The 27,957-nt window shown below is 40.1% G+C and overlaps 1 protein-coding gene across 1 annotated transcript; it reads left to right on the top strand.

Annotated features, from left to right (window-relative positions):
- The first annotated feature begins 549 nt into the window (after window positions 1-549).
- On the top strand, window positions 550-27,565 carry s1pr2 (sphingosine-1-phosphate receptor 2). The gene is made up of 2 exons (XM_022667997.2): window positions 550-981; window positions 24,462-27,565. The coding sequence occupies exon 2, from the start codon at window positions 24,547-24,549 to the stop codon at window positions 25,672-25,674; it is 1,128 nt and encodes a 375-aa protein (XP_022523718.1). The 5' UTR covers window positions 550-981; window positions 24,462-24,546; the 3' UTR covers window positions 25,675-27,565.
- The last annotated feature ends 392 nt before the right edge of the window (window positions 27,566-27,957 follow it).

A 27,957-nucleotide genomic window follows, 5' to 3' on the forward strand; every position in this document is an offset into this window, starting at 1 on the left:
AAATAAAGGAAAAACATCATCATTAAGTGGTCTCTTATTTTATCTGGAGCTATACATATATATATATATATATATATATATGTATATATATATATACATATATATATATATATACATATATATATATATGTATATATATATATATATGTATATATATATGATCTTCTGTTGTATACATTTTGAATAAGTAATAGGATAGCATAACAAACCTTAGTATATATACTTCTACCTACAGATTAATGCATGTGAATACTTTTGACGCCTTTGATAAGTGTTAAAGAAACCCAACTATTCAAAATATTTAAATATAAGTTGATTAAATGTCAGAATGTAAAAACACAAATTGATTATTAGTATTGAAATAGGTAGAAAAGGCTGGTTTTGCATGACCAACATTGATTGAAAGATGCTAACGTTTATTCAATGGTCTTTGCAAAAAGTGTGTGTGTGTGTGTGTGTGTGTGTGTGAGAGAGAGAGAGAGAGAGAGAGAGAGAGAGAGAGAGAGAGAGAGAGAGAGAGAGAGAGCTGTGCGCGCCTCCCCTGACGTCTGCTGCTGCTGCTCGCGCGAGCGGTCAGTCTGTTGTTGAGTGGCTTCATCAGTGAGCGAGAGAACGAGCGCGCGCTCTGACTAGCCTTCTCGCCTTCTCTGTGGAATAAACGTTAATTTATCGCTAAACGGGGATTGTATTACTCGCTTTTTAAAACGATAATCTTGTTTCGTACATCCTGACCGCAGACAGAGCTGATTGTGGGACTGTGGAGGCTCTGGAGAGGCTCAGTGAGCCGTCTAAAACTTACCTTACCGCTAACTACCTTTCGTAAAGCTGGTTACTAACTGAAGTTTCGGCTTGTGGTAACTCAAACATCTGGCTAACGTCTGTCAGGAATGAACGACGCTGAATGCGAGTGAACTTTTAACGTTAAACGACGACTGAGGACAGGAGCACACGGTTCTTCCCTCTCCCTGCACCGCACATGGGGTAAGTATCTTTACTAACTGGTTAACTAACTGTTAGTTAGCTAACTAGCTAAGCTACGCTAAGTAACTAGTTAACCTAGCTTAGTTAGCAAGCTAGGTTAGCTAGCCTGGCTAACGAGGTTAAATTAACGGTTAACTATGACGTTACAGCTCTGGGAAAAAATAAGAGACCACTTAAAACGATGAGTTTATTCGATTTTGCCAAATTGAAATCCTCTGGAATAAGTTATAACTTAATCAAAAGGAAGGTGGATGATCACAAGCCATCAAACCAAACTGAACTGCTTGATATTTGCACCAGGAGTGGTAATTTATAAAGTTATCCAAAAGCAGTGTGTAAGACTGGTGGAGGAGAACATGCCAAGATGCACGAAACCTGTGAATAAAACCAGGGTTATTCCACCAAATACTAATTTCTAGACTTTTCTTAAACTTTATGAATATGAACTTGTTTTCTGTGCATTCTTTGAGGTCTGAAAGCTCTGCAGAGTCGTTTTATGTTACGAAAAAAATCTTAAAACTGTGAAAACTGTAACATTTGTATACGTTATTCACTTTGAATTTACGTTTAATTTACGCAAATTACGTTAGCTACTTAGCGTAGGTTAAATCTTAAACCGTATTTTAACCGTCACTTTTCTAATTCTATCTCTCTCGCAGTCTCCCGCTTTCTTTCTATGTCTCTCGACCTCCTACTATATACACTGTTACACCCACACGCTTCATTTAAGTTAGTCAAATACTCTAGTTTGTTTAGTCAAACGAGTGGCTCGTCCTTCGAAATCACAGATGACCCTTTCCTTATCTATTTTACACGGCCTTATCAGCATTCCTGTTAATGTCGTGATACAGCTACTGTCACTTCGAGCTGTTCTGAACACAAGAGCTGCCAACTTTCCCAACTAGAAATCATAAAATGTTTATTTTTTGGCTGGATTAACATAGATTCTGTACCTCAGATATCTCCCACTTTGTATGAGGTGGTTATTGAAGCTGAAAAAAACGAATATTTCTAATGTAACTAGCGTTAATTTACACACTTCAACACGTACACCCTCATTTCTACACTCACTTCAACACGTTTGGTGGATGGTGTGGCTCAGTGGATAACACTTGCCTGCTTGTGAGCTACTACATCATGTGGAAGAATGGGGTTCAATTCCCTGTCTGGGTGACTATATTGTGATACATTAATAAGAGTCCTTGGGCAAGACTCCTAACACTAAATTGGCCAACCTCTGTAAGTCGCTCTGGATAAGAGCGTCAGTCAAATGCCATAAATGTAAATGGTAAAGGTCCCCTTCATGCATTAAGATCATTATTAAACATGGTAATAGCTGTGTTTTCAAACACATTATGCATTATGGCTGCACAATTTAGTTGGAAATGATATTTCCATATGAATATTTTGCATATTCATAATCATATATATTGCAAAATAAAAATACAAGAATTATCTTTTTTCAGTTAAATACCTAATAGCATAACATTATGTATTTCTTGTCATTTTACATTGCACATCCTCCATTGTCACTGTTTTGCAAGCAGACTTTGTGGCTGTTTGAGTCCAGAGCAGCCCTAAAATGCATAGAAAGTAATATAGCTAGCGGTCACATCTCCATAGTCTGCTCCATTACCAATTAAAGAACCAAAATTACCAATTTTACAACTGGTGTCAGGCAAAGCAGGTGGGTTTGTACACTTTCTCTCACACACTCTAATCAGGTGTGATGGTTCATCTCATACAGAACATCCTGTCATAATATGTTAACCTCAAAAATATGGAACTAAGTGTGTGCAATACTAGTTCGTACAATATGGAACATTTATCAATTTAAGTTTCCAATTAAAAACGGTTATGGGTTTTTCAGGATGGTTGGCAAATGTACTGAACACACATGTAGCTAGATGTTTGTAAGATCAGTGTTGACCATGTTATGATTTTGTTTACACCACACTATTTCAATATGTAACGCCTGTTTTGTTAACTATCAACCTGTGGGTTTCGTGCTGAGTTCCTGCTCCACACAATGTGTATTGTAATCACTGATTTGACAAAGAGGACTGGAGTGTGTTTGCCCATGCATGGCAGGGTGCTAGTCTACATTATGTAGCTTGCTGTTGTAAGACGCACCCCCTCCTCCTGTCCTCCTCTCTTTTGAGAGTTTGAATGATTTGCCCATCCACCAATGCGTTGCATTGTTCTTAAAGGATGTATTAATAAGACAAAAGACTCTATTATTCCATTATGTAGGAGACAGGGGGGTGGTATCTACATGTTGGGGGCCTGTGGGGAGATTCTAAAACACTTGAAATGCTCTCAAAGTCCCTTTTTTCACTCCTAGTCAATAAGGGGGAAAGCAGTGCAGACATTTTTCACTATGAAGCTTGACTCCCAAAGCCCTGCTTCTGGTGTGTTTTGACTGGGCGACATTCCTTGTGTGAGCTGGTTATTGTGAAGAGAGACGGTGAGTGGAATGCATGTAGGTCAGCTGGAGCAGATCTTGGATTAGAGATATCCTCATCTCCTTTTTCATTCCAAGGTTATTTTGAGTAGGCTAGGTTCTGGACCGGGGTCAAGTCATGATGGAATGGATGGGCAAGGATAGGCACAGATAGAGGTTAATGAAACATGTGACACCATCAAGGCAATGTTACGCTTTTCTCAGTGTCCGAGAGAGAGACAAATGGTTAGAGATAGTGTGAGAGGGGTGTTTGGCGAGGGGGGAGGCGCAGTCTGTTCTTCTGTTCCTCTGGTACAAGATGCCTCAATTCCTCAGATAACCTGATATGGAGGAGGAAATGCTCATTATTGCAGTGGTGAAAGGTGTTCATCGTCCATCTTTCCCAGCATAGCAGATGGATAATCTGGATTATGTGTGTCTGTATGAGTGTGTGTGTGCTTACAGCCATTAGGCCATTCTCACTGGACAGTCGATTAAATTTTCTGTCTGGACCAAGACCGCAGCAGAGACAAGGGAGTTGAGAAAAGCTATATAAAGAAGCGTGAACGTGTCTAAGTGATGATAACATCATTTCCGAAGATTTTTATAACTTAATGTCATTATGACAGTGTGCTCTAGTCTCTTAGGGTCAGTTTATGTCTTAAGGTGTTTGAACACCTATAGTTGTTTTTGATTTAGTCCGATTCAGTTCACAAGTGTGTACATTTTTAGCAGTCTCCTTTTGGTTTGGTTTGTTTTCACACAGGGAAATTCCAGGTTTACCACAGTGCATCACAACAAACTGTGTCAGAAAGTTCTCTTCACTTATTGGTCAGACCTGTTTGGAACGACAGCAGGAAATTAAATACAGGAAGATGGTGTTCACGTAGACTTTTAGCTCAATTTTTGCAGTGTATACCTGATAGCTGTGCCAGACTGATGTCTGATAGTGTTTATGCCACAAATAAAATGCTCCAGAGTTTGTTTTGGACCAAACTAAGACCACTTCCTCTCAATTGCATCAGTGTGGTTGTTTTGGTTTTGATCTGAGTGTGAGTAACGTATTCAAACTTCAACAAACCTAAAAGATTAAACTGAACCAGAGTTTAAGTTAACCAGTCTAAAAAGTGCAAGTGTGAAAGAGATAAAGACAGGCTTAGATAATGTTGAGTTCTGAAATTGCATTTGCACTAAAGTGACTTCCTACAGATCTGATCTTCAGATTAGGAGTCCCCAGGTTGATAATTAACTCATGAACCCGTATCACTGAGTGAACTACTGACTTGTAGATAACTGTTCTAAATTAAACAAACTTTATTAAGGTCATAAATGTACGAAAGAGAAATGATTAGCCAAGAATAAACAACTAGAGGCAGATGCAGCAAACATTTGAGGGTCTTGTTGACACATACTGGTAAGCTTGCTGGCACAGTATGTTGAGTTAGTGCTTTTGATCTTATGTCAGTGTTACTCAACACTGAACTGTATCAGAAATGACGCAGTACAGTCTGGTCTCACACTCACGATATCTCAGACCTCTCTGAATCACAGTTACTGAAAGGGGTTGAAAGGGGTTGTAGGTAAGAGAACAGTTCTTCAATGACCCGGATTTCAACTTTGCCCTTAAAAAGCCAGTGGTTTGAGGGGAAAATTCGTTCCTTATGAGTGAGGCTTTTGTTTTCCAAGGTCACACATGTATCTTGACCACTTCTGCTAAAGGCAGAGCTGTGAACCTTGCATGAGAAATGAAGCTAAACAAACAGGCGGACAAATAAACAGATGTATAAGTGAACGGAAGGATAAACAAATGAAGGAGGTTAGTCACTGGTGGGAACTGGAAGTGTGGGATTTTTGGCCTCGGTCACGTGGGGGGGGGGTTAAGGGTGGAGCTGTGTCTCTGTGTGGGTGGAGCAACTCCTCAAGGACTCTGAAGCAGAGGGTTTTGGCAGCAGGAGTAGAGAAGGGCAGGAGGGAGCTGTCACTGGGGGAGTTCAGATCCCTGGTGTTGGCCAAACTCAAGGACAGTCCTGCGAGATTTTTCGAGAACAAAAGAAACTTGTTAATCCAATGCATGATGGGAAAAACAGACTTTTTCCAGTTACTGGAATAAACCAGTGTTAAGGTTCTCAACTCTGCCTATGGGGACAGTCCACAGCTTCAAAATTTCAAGTATGAATTCACCTGGGTTTAGGCAAAACCTGTGGTGGATGAGTAAGTCACATCTATATGTCATCTAAACTTATTAAGACACACAATCCATTCTCAGAATTTGATTCCCCTTTAGCTCTTTTAAACATGTAGGTTCATGTTGATTATAGTGAAACCTATGAGTATGCTGCATTATCACTTTCTGTATGGCACTGTATTTTCTGCCAGTTAATGAAAGATCTATGAGGCAAATTCAATCAGAACATGGTTTAGATAAAGTAAATTTATTAGTGAGAACAGGAATAATTGTGATAAACAGTATTATCACCACTGATGTAATTAATGCAAATGTGCCATTTTTAAGAGCAATTAATTATTATAAGGAATGAAGAAAAACATAATGAGCAATATTGAGGTCAGCAAAAGTAATTGAGGTCCTACCCATACAACATCCGTACAATAATCCATTGATGTTATTATCGTGACAGACCTAGTAACAGTATCATACACTGGTTATTATATACTGCTTGTTGTTGCTTGCATGCTCCCAGATTCTCAGTACTGTAATTGTACTGAGGCTATCCATGACACGGCCTACATAGACATTGTATTGTGTCAGTTTTCACAGAAATGATAACATCACACAGAGCAGAGATTCATGTAGGGAAAGCTCAAGTTCTAATGGCTGTGATTTTCCCTGTAAGTAATGTTACAGAGGCACTACTGTTGTCTTTAGTAATGAATAAGGGTAAATCGTCTTTTAAACGTGTGAAGAAACTGTAGTTCTTTACATATTTAAAGGTCATTTATATTTACATACATTTGTATTATTTTTGATTGAGTGTACTTTGGTTTAATGTATGCACTCTTATCCTAATTCAAGTTGAGAATATTTACTAATATTTTTTCTAGAAGTAGTCATTGTCCAATTCCAATAATCATTGTACAAGTGAGCATCTACTCATCACTGTACACACTCCCTACTTTTTAATAATTATCAATGTACTCTGAAGCTTTGTTGGCAATATCATTGAGAGTAAAGCAGGACAGCGTTTTCCCCTCTCTCGCTAATCAATACGTGCCATCTCTCAGAGCTCTGTATGTGTTGATGGCGGTTGTTCGATATTAATCAGGCCTAAAGTGTTTCCCTGGTCATAAGGCTTTCACCACTTTATCTTTGCTTAGAGCCAGCATGCATGCGCTCCCTCCTTCCCTCTCTCTTCCCTCCCTCCGTCCCTCCGTTCTGAAAAACACTTTTCCCTGGGTGTGGCAGCTGCAGCGAAATAAACGCCTTCTGTTTCAAGACACTGCTGCTGCTCGGCAAGTCACAACTCACAGCCAACAAGCCGTGGCTCTCAAAATCTGTGCCAAGAAATAGGAGTGCCCTGACAACACACTCCCCGTCCTCCGCCTGTTCACCTCAAGCTCACACACGGCCTCTCATTTCCCCCACTATTCCCTTCTCTTATAAACAGTAGCTTGCATTCGTTCAGCACTGGCGACAATCGAAAACACGTCCCTCAATTTATGCTGTATACAGTCCAGACACCCAGCTCAATTTTTCTGTCTTCCGCAGACAGATGTAGTCAGGACTCCAGGGGGAAAACTATAAATATTTACTGAACAGAGATTCAGTTAGGGAAAGACTTTAGCCATTTTAGGATAAGCTTGCTTTTAGCTCATGACAAAATGGAAGAGCTTCAAAAGGCCCATCCAACTTCTTGCTGTTTCATTTTAGCTTCTGAGCTTATATTTCATAACAGAACCAAAACTCAGGCAGTCAAACATAAACCAACTCTAATCTTATCTGTTTTTTTTTCTTCCTACATAAGCAAGCCTTTGCTGTTGTTGGAAGCTCTTGAGTGAGTCATCAAAAGCAGTCAAGTCTGTACAAACGTCTGTGCTCTCTCGCTAAACTGTGCATTAAATGATTTGCTCTGAGCGTTATAAGTTATGGTTGAAGCCTTGTACGTTGCCATTATGAGACCACAGCTTTGCAGCATTAGAGGAAAAAAAACAGGTGCAATCGTTGCACCAGCACAAAAAAACGCTCCACATCTGGCTCTCTCCCACACTACTATGATAATGTTCTCCACTTTCCTGGCCACAAAGAGGCTTGGAAACCTTTCTTGTGTTACTGAAGCATGAAGCCATAAAGTATTTTCTGATGGATTTGTGGCTAAAAGCGCTCTGTCAAGACATTGCCGTTGTGGTTTTCTGCTGTCTTCAGCCTTATTCCTGGATCTGATGCCGAGAAGCTGGGCCAGGTAGGCTGAGATAGGGGCGCACACCCCCACCACCCACCCGCTTAGCAGATACTGCATTGTTTCCCTGCCTGCCTTTGTTTGTGCAGCTGGAGAAGATGGTGCAGCGCCCCCCTGTTGGGCTGTAGAGATGAGGGATAGCTGGGAGTACAGGAGCTGGACGGGTCAGAGAAGGTTCTGCTGAAAGAGTCGGGGGTTTTCTGCAAGTGGAGACTTTCTGATCTGTCTCCGTCGAGCCTGTTCTTTCAGCCCAGCCCTCTGTGATGGGATTAGACCCATCCACATGGTAATGCAGAGTCATGAATGTCCATGAGAGGCAGTGAAAGATGGATCCTGCCCGGACCACTGTGCTGTTTAGCATGAAAAAAGGCAGATCTCTCAATGCTCTTGTTCTCATGGGACATGCTACAGTTGGATTGTGTGGCCTAATCATTACATAGTCATGTGGTGCAACAGAAGATCAAAGATTACACAAGTGTTCTTCACAAGTATTTAACTGAAGCAGGATGAGACATCAGCTGGTTCTCTTTCATAATTGCACCTATTTTATACACTAGTGTAAGTTCTCTTTGCAGAGCTAAACTTTATGCAAGTGTTGAAATAACTATAAAAACAGTAATTTATTATTACTTAATAAAGTACAAAAGGTATCACCCTAGAGTAATTGTCTGTCTCAACTCTTGACTCTTCTTCTGTGTAGTGATCATGTGCTCATGTTTAGTGGCATCTCAACGTTCCAGAGCTTCTAGAGGTTCAGTGCTCCCTAAAGTGTGACAAACACACGGGTCACTGATAAGATGTACGCACAGTGATAAGACCCAAAAACACACAAGCATGGACGTGCAAGGGCATGGACAATAGCTCCCAGTCTTCTGTGCACACATGGTGCCGTTCATTAAAATTCCACTGTGTCTTGTACACATTTTGTGTGTACAATTTCTGGTTTGCCAATTCTCATGTAGTTCTAGATAAACTTTCTCAATCTCGGTTAAAACAGAAAACTTACTATAAATAGTATGTAATAATACAAACAAAAAGGTATTACTGCAAACTTAAAGTCAAAGTTAAACATTGTTCTAAGTTCTCGGTGTTCCTCTGTCTGTGCTTAGCACTTTGTCAATGCAAATGCCAATGATTTGCATTGTGTTGCTGATTTACAAAATTATACATATTTGTGAAATTTTTAAGCTTTTCTTTGCACTGCAGAAGCAATGTCTTCACTGACTGTTAACACAAGCAGTGATTGCGGTCTTTGCTGTAACTTCTGATTATGTCATGTGTGTTGCATTACTTTCAGGAAAACTGAAAACGCGTCCGCAAGAGGTTTTCCTTACATATAAAAAACAACTCAACTATAGAAAACTAGTGCTTGGTGATATAAGATCAAATGAATATCATTATAAATGTTTATTTTAATAAACAACAGACACACTGCTTGGTTTTCTCAGTTAGTTTGTGTTTGAGTTCACCTTATGTAGTATATAGTATATTACCTACCACCTAAAGTAGACCTTGATTGAGTTTGATCAGTAGTATGCACAGAGGTCTTAGCCACACCCAGTGGGAAAGTTAAATGCGATCTTTGTGAGAGCTCTGGAAGATCGGAGAGCTTTCCAAGCCCTTCAAGTTTTGTCTGGGGAGCATGGTCCATATCACATTTTGTGTGTGTGTGTGTGGGGGGTGGGTGGGGCGTTGGGGTTTGCATTAATGGGTGCCCTGGTGTGTCTCTCTCCCATGTCAAGGGGTTCTGAGAAGGCCTGGAAGATCATCCTTCATTTTTTGAGATCGAGCCAGTTCTCACATATATTTATGTGCGTTTATGCTTTACAGAGCACTCCTAATGTCACAGCTGGTGACACCAGAACAGGGGATGGCTATTTTTTTTTACTTCTTTTTCCTCTCTTCTGTTTGGTTTCCCGTATAACAGATTTAGTAGATATAGCAGCTTTGGGAGTCTGCTATTGTTCCTGCAAATTCTGGATGGCAAAACATGATGTGTTATCAGCACTGCTTTTTTTTTCCTTTTTTTGCAAATGCGGGATGTACAGTCTTGTTTGCAATGTCTCTCACATACGCCCCCACACACAAACACACACACACACACATGCACACACAGACAGACGCTTCTCCTGATAAAGCTGGAGAATATGAGCAGGGGTGGGGTCCGTCTTATGGTGACAGCATGGAACTGGAGCGAGGGTGCCAGACAAAGCTAACATGATTTTCATTCAGGGCCTTTCATTAACGGATGTGTGTCTCTGTGTGTGTGTGTATGTGTGTGTGTGTGTGTGTGGGAGAGTGAGTGCAAGTGTGAGAAAAGCAGGGCTGATGAAACATGAGAGCAGTTTCAGGTACTCTGCCCCAGATCAGGCTGGCTGATTCTTTTGCCGGATCTGCTGCAGCCTACTTTATTGCCGTAGTGCTTTACATCTTAGGGTCAAACCCTGTGTCAAACCACCAATATATGATATGACTATGCTTTAAGCTTATCGTGGTTGAATATGCTCATTTCTATAAAATGTTTTGAGTGTGTAGAGTGGAACTCCCGTGTTTCTAGCCCGTAACCCCTGTACGTGACCCTGTGTTATGTTTAGGTTGGGCATTTGAACACTATTAACACATTATTGAGGAAAAGCCTTGTCTAGACATGCTTAAATCAGCAGTGGAGAGCTTCAAAAATGACATTAGCTGCTAATGTAATAACATCCTGGTGGACGACTCTCAGATATGTTTTAATCGACTCTTTGTGGCTACTGGCTTTGATCTCAGCGGTCAGGTTTAAATGTAGGAGAGAGGGCAGACGAAGGAGTGTGTGTGTGTGTGTGTGTGTGTATTTGTGGGTGTGTGGGTGTTGGAAGCTGGGTATGGTCCTCATAAGCAGGGTGCGGGATGAAAGGGTGCAGGGAAGAGGATATGCAAAACGGGGCAATGTGGGGGCACGTGTAATTAGACATGCCGTGCTCAGGGTTGACAGGATTGGTCTTAGAGTGAATGTATTACACTAATTGCCTCGGAGGCTCTCCACCCCTGCCCCCCCTCCCCGCCCTCCTCTCTACTGACTGGCCCCCCGTGGGGCAGATTGGGGGGGCTGTCGATCATTGAGGCTGCCGTTCCTACGGCTCTGCAGTGTCTCTTTTTACACACCCCTTTGTTTGTGTCTCCTCTCACCCACATGCGAAGAACCCACCAGCAAATAAACAGCAGCCATAAATAAACCATGATAAAAAGATAGCAAGTGTGTGTGCCTGTGAGTGTGTGTGTGTTTGTTTTAGAGATGGCACAGTTACTGGTTTTACCAGTACATTTTGGTGAAAATCCAATCCATCTCCTAACATTACATTTTATTGTAAAACTGTTTTTTGCCACTATTAATGGTAGTGATACTATAATAGCATAATAATACAATACAATAATTACAGAGCAATGAACTTGTAATTATTCAGAATGTTCTGATTATTTTAAATAAATGTTTGTAAAACAAGATAAAACACAGGCACGTTCACATTCATTGACGCTCCGTGTTAAGAATTTCAAAATGGGCAATATCGAGGTCAGCAAACGTTATAACGTATGTAGGTCATGCACATGTACAGCTCTGGAAAAAATTAAGAGAACACTTCAGTTTCTGAATCAGTTTATCTGATTTTGCTATTAAAAGGTATATTTTTGAATAAAATGAACATTGTTGTTTTATTCTAAAATAAAACTACGGACAACATTTTCCCAAATTCCAAATATAAATATTGTAATATTTAGAGCATTTATTTGCAGAAAATGAGAAATGGCTGACTTAAAAAAAAAAAGATGCAGAGCTTTCAGAACTCAAATAATGCAAAGAAAAAAAACAAGTTCATATTCATGAAGTTTTAAGAGTTCATACATCAATACCACCTAGCACCCCTAGTAAATACCACTTTAAGTAGCAGAACTTTCTCTTTACAGAAAAATAATTTAAAGCATATTTTTTTGCTTAGTTATAAATAGGTCAGTGATTGCTCAGTGGATGGGGTGATAGATTGCTATTGATCACAGTGTTGTGGGTTTGATACTGCCACTGTTGGGCCCTTGAGCAAGACTACAAGCTAGGAGCTCTGACCTTGTTATAAGTTGTGTAATGCAAAAAGAACAATTTAATTGCACTTTACACATTTATAATAAAGGCATATCATTAAGAAATAGGAGGCTGATTGTTAGGGCTGGCCTACTGCAGAAGGCTGTTATTCGAAAATGATAGCACAGGAAGCTACGATCATTTATTTCCTGGCATTATGACAGTAAACTCTTAAGACTGTCCCATTCATACATACAATGTATTTTCATGCGTTGGGGTTTGGTGGTAATATATGTGTTGGCGTAAGTGTGTGAAAGCAAGGCAGAAACGCGGCAAGAGAGTTCCAGAGAGAAGAAAAAAAGAGCACATTTAAGCAAGATGACATTGCCCAGTATTTTAAGAGGAAATTGTGGCCAAACGGCCTCCTGCAGCTTCGCCCCGCCCCTTCTCCCCCTTAACAAAAGTCAGCGGAGTAAAATCGTTAACGAATTTCCAAATCTCCCTTAGATTACCATAGCAGAGCCATGTCCACGAGGCACATGGCACAGTGCCACCGCCTCTCGCCATGCTAGTTTTGCTTCTGCCAGGGCCACTCGTTTCACCTCAATCCAAAACAAATGCTTCATTAGAGGATCCATTAAGAGATGCAAAGATGAAAATCTCTCTCTTTCTCTCTCTCTTCCCGGGCAGCTTTTCTTTCTCCCCCCCAGTGGGATGAATACATTACAAATGAAAGGACAAATATCATCCTTAAGCACAGGCTTTGAGAACAAAGAGCCCTAGAACACCAGCTTTGAATCAGTGTCTTTATTCCTTGAGCAGTGAGCTCTTCCAAGACTTTCTCATTTTTCATCATGCCTGCCCGGAACAAGCTTAAGCAAGTTGAAAAAGTGTGCAAAGATAGAGACGTTTATTTGGTATATTCATTCTTATAGTCTGGAACGTGTGGTTGTTTTGGCTTAGAGCTCCTATGCTCAAGATATCACAGACTTCTGTCTTTTTTATGGCTGATTTTTTCTGTTGCTCACCACAGCAGCTGATCTGTGTACATTCTTGTTTTTGTCTCAGTCTGAGGTCTTGCTGTAAGGCTCCACATTCAAATTTATCACTGAAAGTGCATTTAAGCTTGAGTTTAAAACTTTAAAATTGTGTACCAGGGCTGTAGCTATATGGTCTTTGTTTCTGAAAAGTAATATTAACAAGCATTGTGCAAATGGCAAACATTTTTCTATGCGGGTTCTGACACTTACTTACTGATTACTTACCGGATTTCTGGTGCAGCACACCTTTGCATTGCATTGCATTGTCTGTAGAAGAGATGCTTTGTATTATGTGGTGTCCAAAACCACATATCAGCTCAGTACAGTTTTACAGCATCTTCTTTACCCCTGCTCTTATTGTGTTTACTTTACTGTCTTCCTGTACCTGACCACATTAGATTTAAAATGCCAATTGTGGCTTACAAAGCAACAAATGGACCAGTCCCTGCATACACCATATGGACAAATGTATTGGGACACAGCCCTTAATCATGGATTTCAGGTGTTTCAATGAAACAAGTTCATACCTTGCAAACATGGCCAAGCAACTACATGCAAGCCTTATCTCCGAACACAATGGCAATTATCAGATTGATGTAAAGCATACTATGTCATTTTGGTCAATTTTATGCTTCCAACTTTGTGTAGGTCATTTGCAGATTTGTGGAACACAAGCATTTACATCAGGGATCAGAGTCTAGCACAGATCCCTGATTTTACTATGAAAGGTAAAGGTTTACCTACTAAAACTACCTGTTAAAACGCAAGCTGAATTAGGTGTACTTTAGCAGTAAAAGCTTTAAACAGCGCAAGAGTCCAGGATCAGAATTGTCCAGAGTTTTCTCTGAAGGTAGAGGAACAATCGTCTTGTGGATATTCAAGTATTAGAGTTGCTTGTTGTCTTTAAAAGCCAAAAAAAGAGCTTCCTGTTCCACAAGTACCTAATTTATCACTTATGTTCCCCTTATTAAAGGTTTACTTTCATTCTTTGTACATTAAGTCACAGTGTTGTGTGTAGCTGTTGATTGTTGTGTCTTTTGTTCCTGGGAATATATTCTGACGTTTGTATTTGACTGTATTTTTTATGCTAGAATTTTTATTTTCTGAGTGAAAAGTGAAGCATTTCTGTAAGTCTTTCTGGACAGAGACATCTGCTAAATGTCATTAATGTGAATTTAAATAGCTGGTTGCAAATATGCTACTAAGGAGGCAAATTAAAAGTCTCTAAACTTGACTTTTGGCTGATCAGAACATTCACATTTGTCATGTGAAATGTGTTAACCACAGATGTTCATGCTCTCCATGAACCAGGCCTGTGTGTCTATAAAGTCCTACCCTTATCTGATATGTTGGGTATGCTGCTAGCACATGTGCAAGCACAAGTGTATTACTGTTTTTGCTCACGGCAATCATACATGGTTAAAGTGCACTCATATAAACGCTCACCACATCGAAGACATCCTCTGTTGTTTAACTTAACCTTTACACAGCTGAGCATTCTCTGCTGACTAAATCCTATATTAATATGCACGTGCTGCTTGTGCCTCTATATGCAGTTTCTTTGCATGACAAACGGAAGTAATCATGGTTGCTTATGGTCCACTCTCTGTTTGTATTTTCTGCTTATATGGAAAATGATACATAACGCTTTCCGTATAAGATACCTCTGCTTCTGTTTTTATGTGGGTGAATGGATGTCGGCATATGTTTGTATGTTTGTGTACGCTCAGGCCTGCATATGGCCAGCCTGTCTGGTAGCACTCAGCCGTGCTCTGGAGATAAGAAAGGAGAGAAAAGGAGATTTGCCTCCCCTTAATGCTGTTTCCTGCTCTCTCCATCAGTCAAGCTGTTCAAGTGCCCAAATGTGAACTGCTTTTATAATGCAGGACAGATGCTGCCTACCATGCAAGATCTTGTTTCAAGGAAAGGTTAAACTTAAGTTGGTTAAACAAAGTAAAATAAATCAATTAGAGAAGAATTGTGAACAGGTATCAATGTGTAAGGAGGCAAAAGTTCAGTAAGAAATTATTGTAATATCACTATAAATGAAAAAGGAATGGTGTAATTTTGTAATGTATGAACAAAAAATCGTTGTCCAAACATATTCAGGTGTATGATCCATACCTTTTTCTCAGCATTTGGCCTACAACAATTTTTAAATTTTTATATTTTTTGCCTATGAGGAATCTTCAAACTATTGAGTGTACGCTAAGGCTTTACTAAATGTTTTGAAATATATGTCAATATTTCAAACGTATTACCCTTTACTGCTCCTTTTCAGAAACACTGAAATACGTGATCACTTCATTAGTTCATTAGTACTCCATTGTGTCAGTACTACATTAAATTGAACTCATATTGAGACCACAGAAAGCCAAGTGGACCACATGAGACTTTAAATTTACATAGTTGGTTGTGAGTGTGGACCTGCCACTGATGTTTAAAAAAAGTCTAGAAGAAACACTTCAGTCGTTTGCAAAATTCCTTTTTTATGTGTAATATGTTTATGCAAGGAGCACACTTTTCATCTTTGCTTTTGATTTTAAGAAAAAAAAGAAGGGTTTTCTCATTACTTGGGAAATCAGTCCACCCAGTGTTATATTTGCTCTGTTGGATGTATTGTATCTACTTATATGGACTGAATTGAGAGGCCTGCATTGGACAGTTCAGAACAATATATTCATTATGCGCAATTACCTTAATATAGTACAACTAAATGAAGGACACACGTCTTGAGTTGGCTGAGCAATTTGCAATTATCCCTAACACTGTACTGCAATGTTCAGCTAATTGACTGTGTCATGCAGTGCTTTGTGTTGGGAATTAGCATGTTATCTTCTTCCTACTCTCGCTCAGTATCTACACGCACACGCCTATCTGAAAGTAGCCCCAGTCCGTCAGACCTTTCAAGGAGCTCTGATTGCAGACCCTTCCAGTGGAGCTCTATCTGAAGCCCTCTCTCACAACCTGATATAAATAGGCATTGCCTCTCGACTGCTCAGGGCCAAAGGTCTCCACAGGATTCCGCTTCTGTTTGCCCGGTTGCTGCTGTCGAGTGGAACAACACGCTTAATTTCTGAGAATTGCTTTGTTTCTGCATGGCTAATCGATGAACAGTCTGTGTGTGTGTGAGTGAGAGTAGGCCCGAGGCTGTGGTACAGAGGTAAGCTCAGTAGCAGTACCAGCAGGCTGGTGGGGAGCCCAGCTTGGTGCCTGATGGGTGTTTGGATATCTGTGTGTGTGTGTATGTGTGTGTGTGTGTGTACATATGCAGGGCATGCTCCAACCTGCCTACATGGAAAATGAATAAACGGAGAGGTGCAGCTTGCAGAAGCTGCTTTTTTAGTGCTTAATGCGGTTACATGTGTTGTGATGGCTGGGAAACAGAGTGCGTGAGAGGTGAAGGCAGCGCTGAGCATCGTCTTCTGTGGGCGAATATGGGGTAAATGTTTTTTTTTTTTAAATGCGGACATGCTCTATTTGCACAGTTCGCATTGGTGGCCCTCGATGTTGGACAGATTTTGGAGTCTGATGTATCTTTTATCTGTCCTTTGATGTGCTGATGTGTCAGCCTTTGCACATTTTTCATTTCTTGTCCTTTTTTTTTTACTGGTTTTCGTATTACTGCATTTCCGAGTGTGATTTTGCAAGTGCCTCTGATTTTTTTTCTTGGTTATTGTTTATTAGTCTTGCCTGAACTCTTTCCATAGACATGCAAACAAACAGTTCTAAAAATACTCTCTTGCTGTTTTAGTGGCATATCAGCAAACCTGAAAGTTTTGCTGCACTGAGTTGCACTGAGAATTTAGTTTAGTTTAGCCAGTATAGAAGTAAAAAATACAAAGATGTATTTTGATCATTTTCTAGGTTACAAAGGTTAAAAAAAAACATAGTTTACATATTTATATTCAACATCTACATGAAACAGATATGTTTGGAGTTTTTTTTTTTTTTTTACAAAACAGAAGTACTAATCACCTCTTGCCTATCACCACTCTAAGCAAGCTAGTTTGAGGCTGTATTTCTCTTTTATCTTCAGCAAGCAGTTTGAGAAAGAAGTGTGAATAGCTGACAGCAGTTTTATGCTGTAAATATTCTGCGAGAGTGAAAATAGCTTATTGTTCAGTGATCAGCCTTGACTCATGACTCTCTCTGTGGCCTTGGCCTTAGCATGCTTAGCATGGAATTTTCCCTCCTTTCTCATCCTCTCTCACTCCCTCCCAGTTCCCTCAGTTCCCATATCATTTACATTACGTAGCTCTGACCTGTCCAGTCAGTATCATTACGTTTGACAGTGTGCAGTGGACCAGAGCATGAAAGGCTGCATTCATGGACGCTATGGGGGCGTGTAGAACTTCTGCTATCTTTAAATGCATTGAGCTGGCTTATGTTTTGCTGATATAACACATAATTTAACGTGTTTTAGATATAAATCTCAGCATTATGGTGTGTGAACTATGGACTTGCATGTTTGATCATGTTTTTTCTCTAGTGCCGCTGCGGACGTGACACCACAAAGCCACTGAGTGCTTCTTAAAAGGTGTTGCAGAGCAGAGAAGGATGTGAAAGTGATAAAGAGGATGATGATGGGGCTGAGTGAAGCTTGAGAGCTGTTTTCCAGCACGTAGAGCTGTAATAGTGCACATTAAGCCAGCCCATTAGTGTGGCCCATTTCACAGCCATACAGAAAAGAGGTGGCTGAGGAGGAGAAATGGCTGGTTGCATTGCATACGCTGATATAAGCATTCACATACACACAAACACACAGCTTGAAAAGCCCAGGAGGGTGGCGGCTAATGAGGAAAATGGCTGTGCTAGTGCTGTGCAAGAAAGGTCAAATTGAGTGTGGGTGACAGGAAGAGGAAAGAAGATACAGAGGAAGGCATAATCGCTATCAGCCACTCTTGCCCATGCCACATTATATTGACCTAACTTAGTGATAATTAATTGCTAAGTAATAAACAAGTACTTGATAAGCAGATATGCATTAGCAGCAGTAATAATAGATAGCTGGACTCTCTTAGTCATAACTGAGCCATGCATGAGAATGAAATAGCCACATTAGTGAAAAAAGATATGCATTGAATTCAAACAATTATTGGCAAAATACCCCTGAAATAAAATCCTTTAATTTTCCCCCAAAAATCACCAGTGCGCCTTTTAATTCAGTGCACCTTCTGAGTTCATTTTACCAGTCAGGTTGTAAGGAGCAGTAAAGCCACTCTGCTGAAGTACAGCGTTATACAGGAGTTTTAGTTTAGTTCTCCAGCACCGGGGCTGGAGTAGCATTAGCCGGTGACCTCTATTTCCCCTTTCAGATTATTATTAGTATTATTAGTCTGCATTCTGCTGCTAGCGGTTAGCTGCCAATGCTAATGCTCCAGCCTTAGTGCTGGAGAAATTCAGTTATATAAGCTTACTTTAAATAGACGGAAGTGCTTTACTCACCCAAATAAACAATTTTCAGCAGAGAAATCTGTGTAGATTAGCATCCCTCGTTTGACTTGAAAGAAAGTAGTTTTTATTACAGTTTTGTTTACTTAGCTTAGCTTTTAGCCCTGTAATCCAGTGCACCTTATGTATGAAAGTAGACCAGAAAATAGACGTTCGTTGATAGTGCGAAAAATACAGTATATGTTTATTGAAAGTGGACATTATCTAAGTGATACAAAGCATGATGTTTTAAAAATTTTCAACACAGTATTAATATGGTTTATTTCACATACAGACATGGAAAAGCTCTGACTGAGAGATGCGAGGTGTTGTTTTGCGTAGCCAAGCTACAATTGTTATTGCAGCTTTCGCAGCAGAAAGTGGAGAATGGTGTCAAGCCATAGCCAGGCAGCAGGTGGGCGGTGAGGTTGTCGAAGTGCCTTAAAGGGGGACTAATTAATGCTTATCAGGTGTTGCTGGGAAGCACAAACAAGCACCTGGGGCCTTTGTGGAACTGTCAGTACGCTGTGGGGTAGGGCCCTGTCTACACTGAGGCCTTTAGTTCAGGTTTCAGAGCTTTTGGGATCAGTGCAGCCTCAGTCACGTTAACAGGTAACATTAACATAGCTCCCATCCACTGGCTGTTGCGTAACACAATCTGTTGACAGTGCACATTATATTAAGGGGTGTATTTTTCTGGAACTCTGTTTTATTAGATCTTTAGAAAGTGATACTCTTCTTTGTGAAATCCCAAATTTAACTGTGATTTCTGTTCAGAAGTATAAAGGAAATATTTTTTAACATGTTCAAATAGCCCAGCATTATCATTATAATTCATTGAAATTGTTAATAATGTTTTACAATGTAGTATGCCCTTAAACCTCAGGCAGTTTTTTTTTATTGCGTGATTAATCACCTTCAGATTGGAACATAGATTTTGTGTCTGTTTTTATGCTCCTTATCTTTGAAACAGTAGCAGTAAACAAAAGCGTGGAATAGACCACAGCTTCTCCATCTCAGAAGTAAAGCCGTCTTTAAATCTGTAGTGAAACGTGGCAGTGATGTGGTTTTTCTTTCAAAAGAAGCATTTTTTTTTTTATTTCTGCTGTTTCCTGCCCCTTACCTGGAAAGCTTTGTATGAACATCTCTGTTCTCTTTGGCTCAGTCTCTCAGTCTCCTAGTTAGGCACTGTAGACTGAACAGGATGTTAGTTCTGTCAGCGCAAGTTTCCCCTGGCCTTTTTATAGTGCTCTCTCTCTCTCACACACACACACACACACACACACACACACACACACACACACACACACACACACACACACACACACACACACACACACGCATTACACATTCACACATAGTAAGGAGAGCTAATCCTTGTATTTACACGTTTTGGTGTGCATTTGCAATTGTATGAAGTGCAGGCATAGTCTGGGATTTGTTCTTTTTTAATTCAGTTCCTTTTTCTTCAAAATTACCTAGTCCACAACGCTTGTGTTCACTTGTCACTTGTTCACTTGTTCCTAGATGTTCTGTAGTATACTTACAACATTGCGTTTCGTGATCAAATTGCTATTTTAAATTTCATTAGATTTAAGTTTGTGAACCAACGCTACAGAGTGGATTAGTGCATCAGTACTCCTTACTCAGATTGAACTTTTCTGCGGGTTCATGGCTGTCATTTGAAGGTTTTGAGAAACCCTTCTTACCAGCAAATGGTGGGTTTCTTGGTCTTTCAGATCTTGTCTTGACTCCAATTGACTACCATTTTGCTAAACATTCTTAATTTTAAAACATTTCTTAATATTAGCCCACAGTGTAGAAACCACAAGCTGTAATTGTTTGACTGTCTGCTTATAGCCTTCCGCTTGTTTAGAAGAGCAATCAAATTATGAAGACTCTTCAGAGAATTTATAAAACTTTAATTTTACTGAATGTCTCATAACTGTAAGTAAGGTGTGTTAGGCATGATTTTCTAATTAATGTCTAAAAAGTCTGAGCCTTTGCAATGCTTAGGTTTTAAGGAGTTTCTGTATTAAAACACAAAGTAACTGTGCATTGAGATTTGCTTAAAATATTTTACTTACTACAGAGACTGTGTACTACTTTTTAATTAAAAAAACTGATGGAAGTAAGCAGTGTCAGAAAGCATTATCAGTCTCATGTCTGAGTTTTTCTTTTTATTAACTTTTTCCTTTTTATAGGCATTTCCTTACTTGAATTTGAATGTATATTATATCAATTAGGGCTGCACGATATATTGTTTCTGCATCTTCATTGTGCATCGTCCATGTGTTATCCATGTAACAGATACTTTGGCAATGCAGTAAAAAAAAAGTGGCCTTTAAGGTTTTTAAAATTATTTTTGTATTATTATTTAAAACAATGGTATCAAAACATCCCATCTTTATCACAAAATAAACAAGTACTAAACAACCATATACATGATTTTCATTTAAATATGCATCTTTTCTTAAATAAACAAACAGAAAATGTCACACAACAACAGTTTTATACTTAGTCATAATAGATTTTTTTTTAAATGCTGGTAGTTCTGTATATGTGGGAGGGAGACAGTAATAATACAGTAGTGTGGTTTAGGCCTGGCAGACTCAATTTAGTCTTGACTGTATTAGGGTGTAGTTTTCATGCTTTTTATTAGAATATTTTAACAAGTTACTCAGTTGCTAAGATTTTACACAGGAAATAAACATATGTATATATATATTTAGTAAAGAGGAAACGTGTGTGTGAGAAAGAGAAAGATCACCCAAGAGCATTCATCAATGTGACATTGGCAGCGTGAGCTTGTGGAGTAACAACATAACATTACATTTTTTGATAGATCAGTGATCCAGATCTTCTCCACTTGATTTCATTCCTTTGAAAAATATGTGATCTGCCCCGATTTCCGATCACATTACATATTGAATCATTCACCTCTGCTTAGTCCTGGAGAAACCTGGTGAAAATTCCTGTATGTTTAAATCAGGTTTCACAATAATGTGCTGCACTAAATATCAATGTCATGTAAGCTGGTCTCAATAAGAAATTAGTGCTTGCTTTCAGTTGTCTTTTCCCCATCTTTAAGGAAATGTAAAAATACACTGCACATCACCAGTTTGAGGACTCTTTTTCTTTTGAATACAAATGTGCATATTTCCTCCTTAATTTTCAGTACATACACACAAATGATTGAGACAGTATTTGATAGTAAAAAGTAAAAATTGGCCAATAGCTTCAGCTTGTTATAGCTAAAACTCGTTAATAAAGGCCAAGGCAAGTTTCCCCGAAGTTTGTTAGTGGTAATATGACAAATATGACATTTGTCTGGCAGAGGATGCTCTATAGCAGTGGTGCAGTCATGCATTCATAAGCATGGTTTCATTCCTGGTTGTAAGAGATTATAGAAGGGAATGTCCCCCATCATGTGTGTTACTGCCTGGAGAGCCAGCAGCAGGATATGGTGAAGAGTGAAGAGGAGTGTTTTCTTCTTTATCTCTTCTTTAAGTGTCTGAGAAAGGTTGTTGGGGTCTGCTGAGACGGTCCTGCAGTCAAAAAACTAGTCCATCAGGTTTTGCACGCTGTCAAAGGCCTGGCCTGACAGACAGCCAGGTCTCACAGGTAGAGCTGAGGTCACGAGGGCTTCCTGGTGGACTGGAAGTTAATGATGAAACCACTGAGGCACAAAAAATCTGTGAGCAAAACTTCCTCAAATTTCGTGTTTTGATCAAGTCATAAATCTCGTGTGAGCTCTGTGAACATTAGCAGTGAGCTCAGACGTGACTGCTCGTGGTTCTTCTGTGAGGATGACTTTATCAATCATAATTTGGGATAAGGAGTGTCGTCTGGCATGATTTCAGATCAGTTTACCTTCCGAGCGGCGGTATTGAGAATGAGCGGTGCTCTATAGAGAAGGAGGCCATTGTTCTTTGTTCCTGCGTAAGGAAATGGCCTGCTGGTTATTACGGGCTGTGGGCTGCAGATGTTTGACAGAACTGTCCGAATCCAGCTGCACCTTTTTGTCGGTGTTTGTCGGTGCCTTCACCGTGTGTCATGGTGTGTTTACTTTACTTCAAGTGTGTGTACGTGTGTGAAAGTTGCTGACAGGTTTTGAGTAGTGTTCATCTAATTGTTTGAGCGCCTGTGTTGCTGTGTGAGGTGATGTGTGTGGTGTGTGTGTGTGTGTGTTTGCGCGTCATGCACATGTCTCAGATTCCTGCCTTTGTCTATAGATGCCATTCCGCTTGGTGGAGTCGTCTCTGCGGCTCAGTCCAGTCTGCCTCTCAGTAAAGAAGCTTTGTTGGGCATTGGCCAATACTTGCAATACTTGCACTGACTGAACTGATATGTTCTCATACAGAGTTCCCCAATGGTGGAACAAACTACCTTCCACTACCAGATCAGGAGAATCTCTCGCTATCTTTAAGAAACTCCTGAAGACAGAGCTCTTCAAAGAGCACTTACTCTCTTAACACCTCTAACACACTAACTACTTCTAACCTCATTTCCTTCTTCCTCTCCTTCACTCCTCTATCCTATTACTCCCCTTTGTCCTCCTTTTATCCCTATCCAAAGATGTTTTACCTTTAAACTTATTTTACATTGTACTTGACTATTGTAAGTCGCTTTGGACAAAAGCGTCTGCCAAATGTAATGTAATGTAATGTAATGTAAATGTAATGATATTGTAATACTGTGGTTGCACTGCAAATATGAGATTGTCTTTTGTTTATGTGTTTTGAGTGCTGTCTGATTCCAATTTTACACTTTTGTACATTTTAAAAGGTAAATGAAATGTCATATCATGACAAGAAATGATTTCTATTTTTTTGTGTATGAAAAAAAGTGTCTTTTGACATTAATTGGTCTCTGTGGCTGTTCAATAATATATAGAACTCTATACAGAAAACAGATTGAATTGCTCCAATCAGTTCATTTTTTCTGCCACCTTTCACCATGCTTCAGACAGTACAGAAGTTACTTCAGTGACTCAGAAACAGTGAGTCAAGAATGACTTTTAGTACACACTTGCACATCCAAAAAGGAAAACCTAGATTTTGTTCCAGTCTGATTCATGCAATTACACTCAACATATTACTGTTCATGACTAAAATGTCTGAAACATGTCTGGGGAGCTTTGTATAATTTCTGTAAAAAAGGGGGGTTTGATGATATCTCTAGCAAACAAGATGTGGCATGGGTTAGTTTTGGTATGTTCTGCATGTTTGAAGCTCTGTGCGTGTTTCTCTTTTGTAAAAAATGTGCATTAAAGTGGCAGAACCAGCAGAGAGGTGAGAGGCAAGCAATGGCGCGATGGGGTGCTTTAGCAAACAATGAGGAAAGAATAAGAATGTTGACAGATTAAGTCTGGTGGAGGGCGGTCTGAAAGCCTATTTTAGAATCAGAATTAGCCTCTTTTCTACCATTTCCTGTGCTTTGTTTGGGTCTGTACTCATTTCCAGCTGAATGGGGATTTTTGACCAGGGGAAAAGCTTGTAATCTATCAGCAGGCTGATCTGAATGACTATGGTTGCCATTGCTCATCTCCATTTCTTTTAAACCGCAGGGATTGTAACTAGGAAAGGTTATTTAAAGTTGTAGTATGTAGACAGCATGCTCTCTCTTCACACATCCTACACACTTTTCTGCAAACCCACATAAAAAGTGAGCAGAAAATATTCTTTTTTCCTATCCTACCTTCAGTTCATGTGTAGGTGTAGAGATCTGATTGTAACTAAGTTGTAAGTACTCTCTTGGTATCTTGGTACACTCTTAAACACACTCTGCTATGTGTTTAATAAGAGTTTGGCTGTGGCCAGACTTGCATTGTGAACTTTTTTACTCAAAGGGGGAATTCCAGAGCTCTGTTAGAGCTATTTTTAAACACCAATGTGTGCAATCAAAACTCGCCTTCAGATAACAAAATAAAGATCTCTCTCATCCATCCTTAAAATAAAATGATGCTAATCTGACTCTGAAAAATGGGCCAAATTCCAGATGCATGTGAATTAATAGGTAATTTAATAAAATCTGGTTCTCCACATTTGTTTGACCTGTCCGTGACCATGCTGTTTGTTGTCTTGTGTGTTTGTGTGCAGGCGACCGAGAGGGACTTCCTGGGCCACTGAGACGTGACTCCGGGTTGGGTGCCCCCCTGGTAATCTCCAACAGACGACTGGGTGAATGCTTATGCACGTGGAGACTTCTGTGACCATGACGTCACAGTGCACTGACGACCTCACTAGGAGCAAGTACTCCCAGTACTACAACACGGCACTCATTAAATTGCACTATAAGTGTGCAAAGGAAATGAGCCAGGAAGAACTGGATGAACGCATCAATGGCAAAGATGGACCCAGCTTGTTGAACATCATTTTTATCATTATCTGCAGCATCATCATCCTGGAGAACCTTTTGGTGCTCATTGCAGTGTTCCGGAACAAGAAGTTCCACTCCGCCATGTTCTTTTTTATTGGGAACCTGGCATTTTCTGACCTGCTGGCTGGTTCGGCCTACATCGCTAACATTTCTCTCTCTGGTCGGAGGACTTTTCAGCTAGTACCCGTGCAGTGGTTCATAAGAGAAGGCACTGCCTTCATCGCTCTCGCCGCCTCTGTGTTTAGCCTGCTGGCCATTGCCATAGAGCGCTACATTGCCATCACTAAAGTCAAAGTTTATGGCTCCAACAAGACCTGCCGCATGTTTCTGCTGATTGGAGCATGCTGGGTCACCTCTATTCTCCTCGGGGGCTTACCCATCATAGGCTGGAACTGCATTAACGACTTAAATGTGTGTTCTGCCGTTCTGCCTCTCAACTCCAGGCACTACATCTGCTTCGTGGTCACCATCTTCAGCATCATTCTGCTCTCTATCGTTATACTCTACGTCCGCATCTACCTGATCGTGCGCTCAAGCCAGCAGGAGGCCACCAACTCCCCGGCCTATGCTCTCCTCAAAACGGTCACCATCGTGCTTGGTGTTTTCATAGTATGCTGGTTGCCTGCTTTCACCATCCTCCTGTTGGACACCTCCTGCAAAATGTCCAACTGCCCAATCCTCAACAATGCCGATATCTTCTTTGGCTTCGCCACACTGAACTCAGCCTTGAACCCACTCATCTACACGCTACGCAGCAAGGACATGCGCAGGGAGTTCCTGCGAGTGCTCTGCTGTTGGGGACTCTTTCAGAGTGGGCGTCCAGCTGAGCGTTGCATGGTGCCGCTCAAAAGCTCCAGCTCTCTCGAGCACTGCACCAACAAACACGAGCACCAGTCCATTCCCATCATGCAGGACTGCACGACTTGTGTTTGAACGTAGGACCTTTCAGGCTGCGTGGGCAAAGGTGCACGTTCTGAGCACGTTTAGAGGACTGAAAGGAAGCAGAGGTGTCTTGAGAGCTGCCTCGTAACTGCGAGAGACGGAAGGCATCAGAGTTGTGCTGGAGCTGTCAGCGTTGTCTTCTCATAAACAGAGAGAAGTGCGTGAATTCATAAGCAGTTTCTATGAACTTGTTAAGAGTTAAGAGCAAGTGTCACAGTTGTGGTATGGACTAAGTTGGCTGGTTTTGTGACTATCACTGAATGATTTTACTCATTTGAAACCGTTATTTTTCACCGTTTGTGTTTAGTATTTTTTCACTTCAAGAAAACAATCTTTGAAAAGCCAAACTTTTTGTGTCAAGTCTGTGCCAATTTAGCCCCAGTTTTAGGCAGTGACCAAAAAATCTGATTTCTTTTCTTTTTTTTTTGTCTTAAAACTAACTTTAATATAATGCACTTTTAAGCGTTCTGTGATTGTATATATATATGACTGACCTGTTAGTCACTCAGTCCAAAGCCACGTAAAGGTGAGTGTTGGAGTAACTCTGATTAAGCAGTTCTGATTAAGTGGGAGGGAGTGAAAAAGTACACTCCACAGTGCACTCCTTCTGAGCCAAGAGTGCAAAAAGCCTTCCTATGTATTCTAATATAAGCGTAATTCCCTTTCATGTACTACAATAAGAAAGCAAAGTAATCTGCCTTATATTATTGCATGGCATTCTAACCTGTGTACCATCTAATGTATGGCTTATTCATGTACAATTTCATAATTAACCCCCTTTTTCTCTGTCTCTGGTTCTCTTCTCTGTCTCAACCTCTTGCTCCCTGGCCTTTGCTTGTTGTACTGTGTTTCCTAAGAGAAAGGCGCGATCAGAAATACACTTCCTAAAGCAGAATGGCACTGACATGTTCCACTGAGATGGCGGTAATCCGCCGGACTTGTCTTGACAACGCTGTAGCATCGCTACGCAGCGCCATGCCCCCTTTCTGTTTTGCGCTCTTCTGAAACTGAATGTAAGCATGAAGTGTTTGGAGCGTAAGCTTCACCTTGTGACAGTATTACTGAACACCTTTTTCACTGGGTTTTGAGCTGTCGGGAGTCGAGAAAAGAAAAGGGTTTTGGTCACTGTGAAGTCTTGAAAACCATTAAACCACATTTGACACCATTTACTGATTGAAACATTGATAAGATTTGATGAGGCAGGAAATTCTGATGTTGGGAGAAAGCGAACAGGTCCTGTCGCAACCTGTGTGTCCTGCCCCATGGAGGTTACACACCTTTAGAGAGAAATGGGAGGGGTGGTCTATTCCTATGTCACGGGTTAGAGGTTAATTATTCCCGTGACCACAGGACGTCCAGCGTTTCCTACGGTACTTCCTGTTGTTCAGGGCTGACCTCATCCTTCAATCCTCAATCCTTCAATTTTCAAACAAATCTCACATTTTCTTCAGAACACAGCGTTTGTTTTTAACCCACTAACCCTGCAGTCTTTTCTTCTCTTGATCATCAGAGAAAGCACTTTGGCAGCTCTTCCTTAATCACCCTTGCGCGTTTTTCTTTTCTTTTTTTTCTTTTTTTTACATGAAGACTTGCTACGTCTGCAAGCATACCTGTCACTTCCATTCAGTGTAAAATACATGTGTATAACCCTGTGGAAAAAATGTGTTTTTTTTATTACGCTTTATATAAAATGTATGTAATGTATGTATTGTATGTATGTGTAAATTCTGTATATGTGTGTAAAATGTCTTGTGTGCAATAGCCTTGTGTGTGTGTGTTTGTTTAGTAGTGAGCTACCTGTGCTAAATTGGTACAACACTAATAATGGTACATAAACATTTTTTTTCTTTTTTTATACAAAATAAATTAAATACAAACAAAATCCTCTTGTTTCACTTTGTGTAATATTTGTCATCTTTGACATCATTTAATCTGATCAAGCCTCTTTTCTTTCAGGTGCTTTTTGTGATGTTTCTGTAATGCCCTTTGGTACTTTTTACTTATGAGTCACTAGTGAGGCTGCCTCTTCAGACATTGTGATGTCATAGTGTATTGAGCGATTGTGAGGTCACAATGCTATAAAAAATGTTAGTGTCTCTTTGAGCTGGATATCGTTTAAAAATGTTCAATACTGATAAGATACTTTTTAAATTTGATATTGATACCAAAACAATACTTGTTTTGATACATTTTTCTTAATTGTACCAAGAAAAATACAAAAAGATGATCATACTCGCACAACATATTTATTTAACAGCTAACATGAGAGGCTTG

Source organism: Astyanax mexicanus, chromosome 3 (genome assembly GCF_023375975.1).
Source record: "Astyanax mexicanus isolate ESR-SI-001 chromosome 3, AstMex3_surface, whole genome shotgun sequence".
NCBI classification, from domain to species: Eukaryota; Metazoa; Chordata; class Actinopteri; order Characiformes; family Acestrorhamphidae; genus Astyanax; species Astyanax mexicanus.

Coding starts and splice junctions, on each gene's coding strand:
- s1pr2 (XM_022667997.2), top strand. CDS start 24,547: ATGCTTATGCACGTGGAGACTTCTGTGACCATGACGTCACAGTGCACT.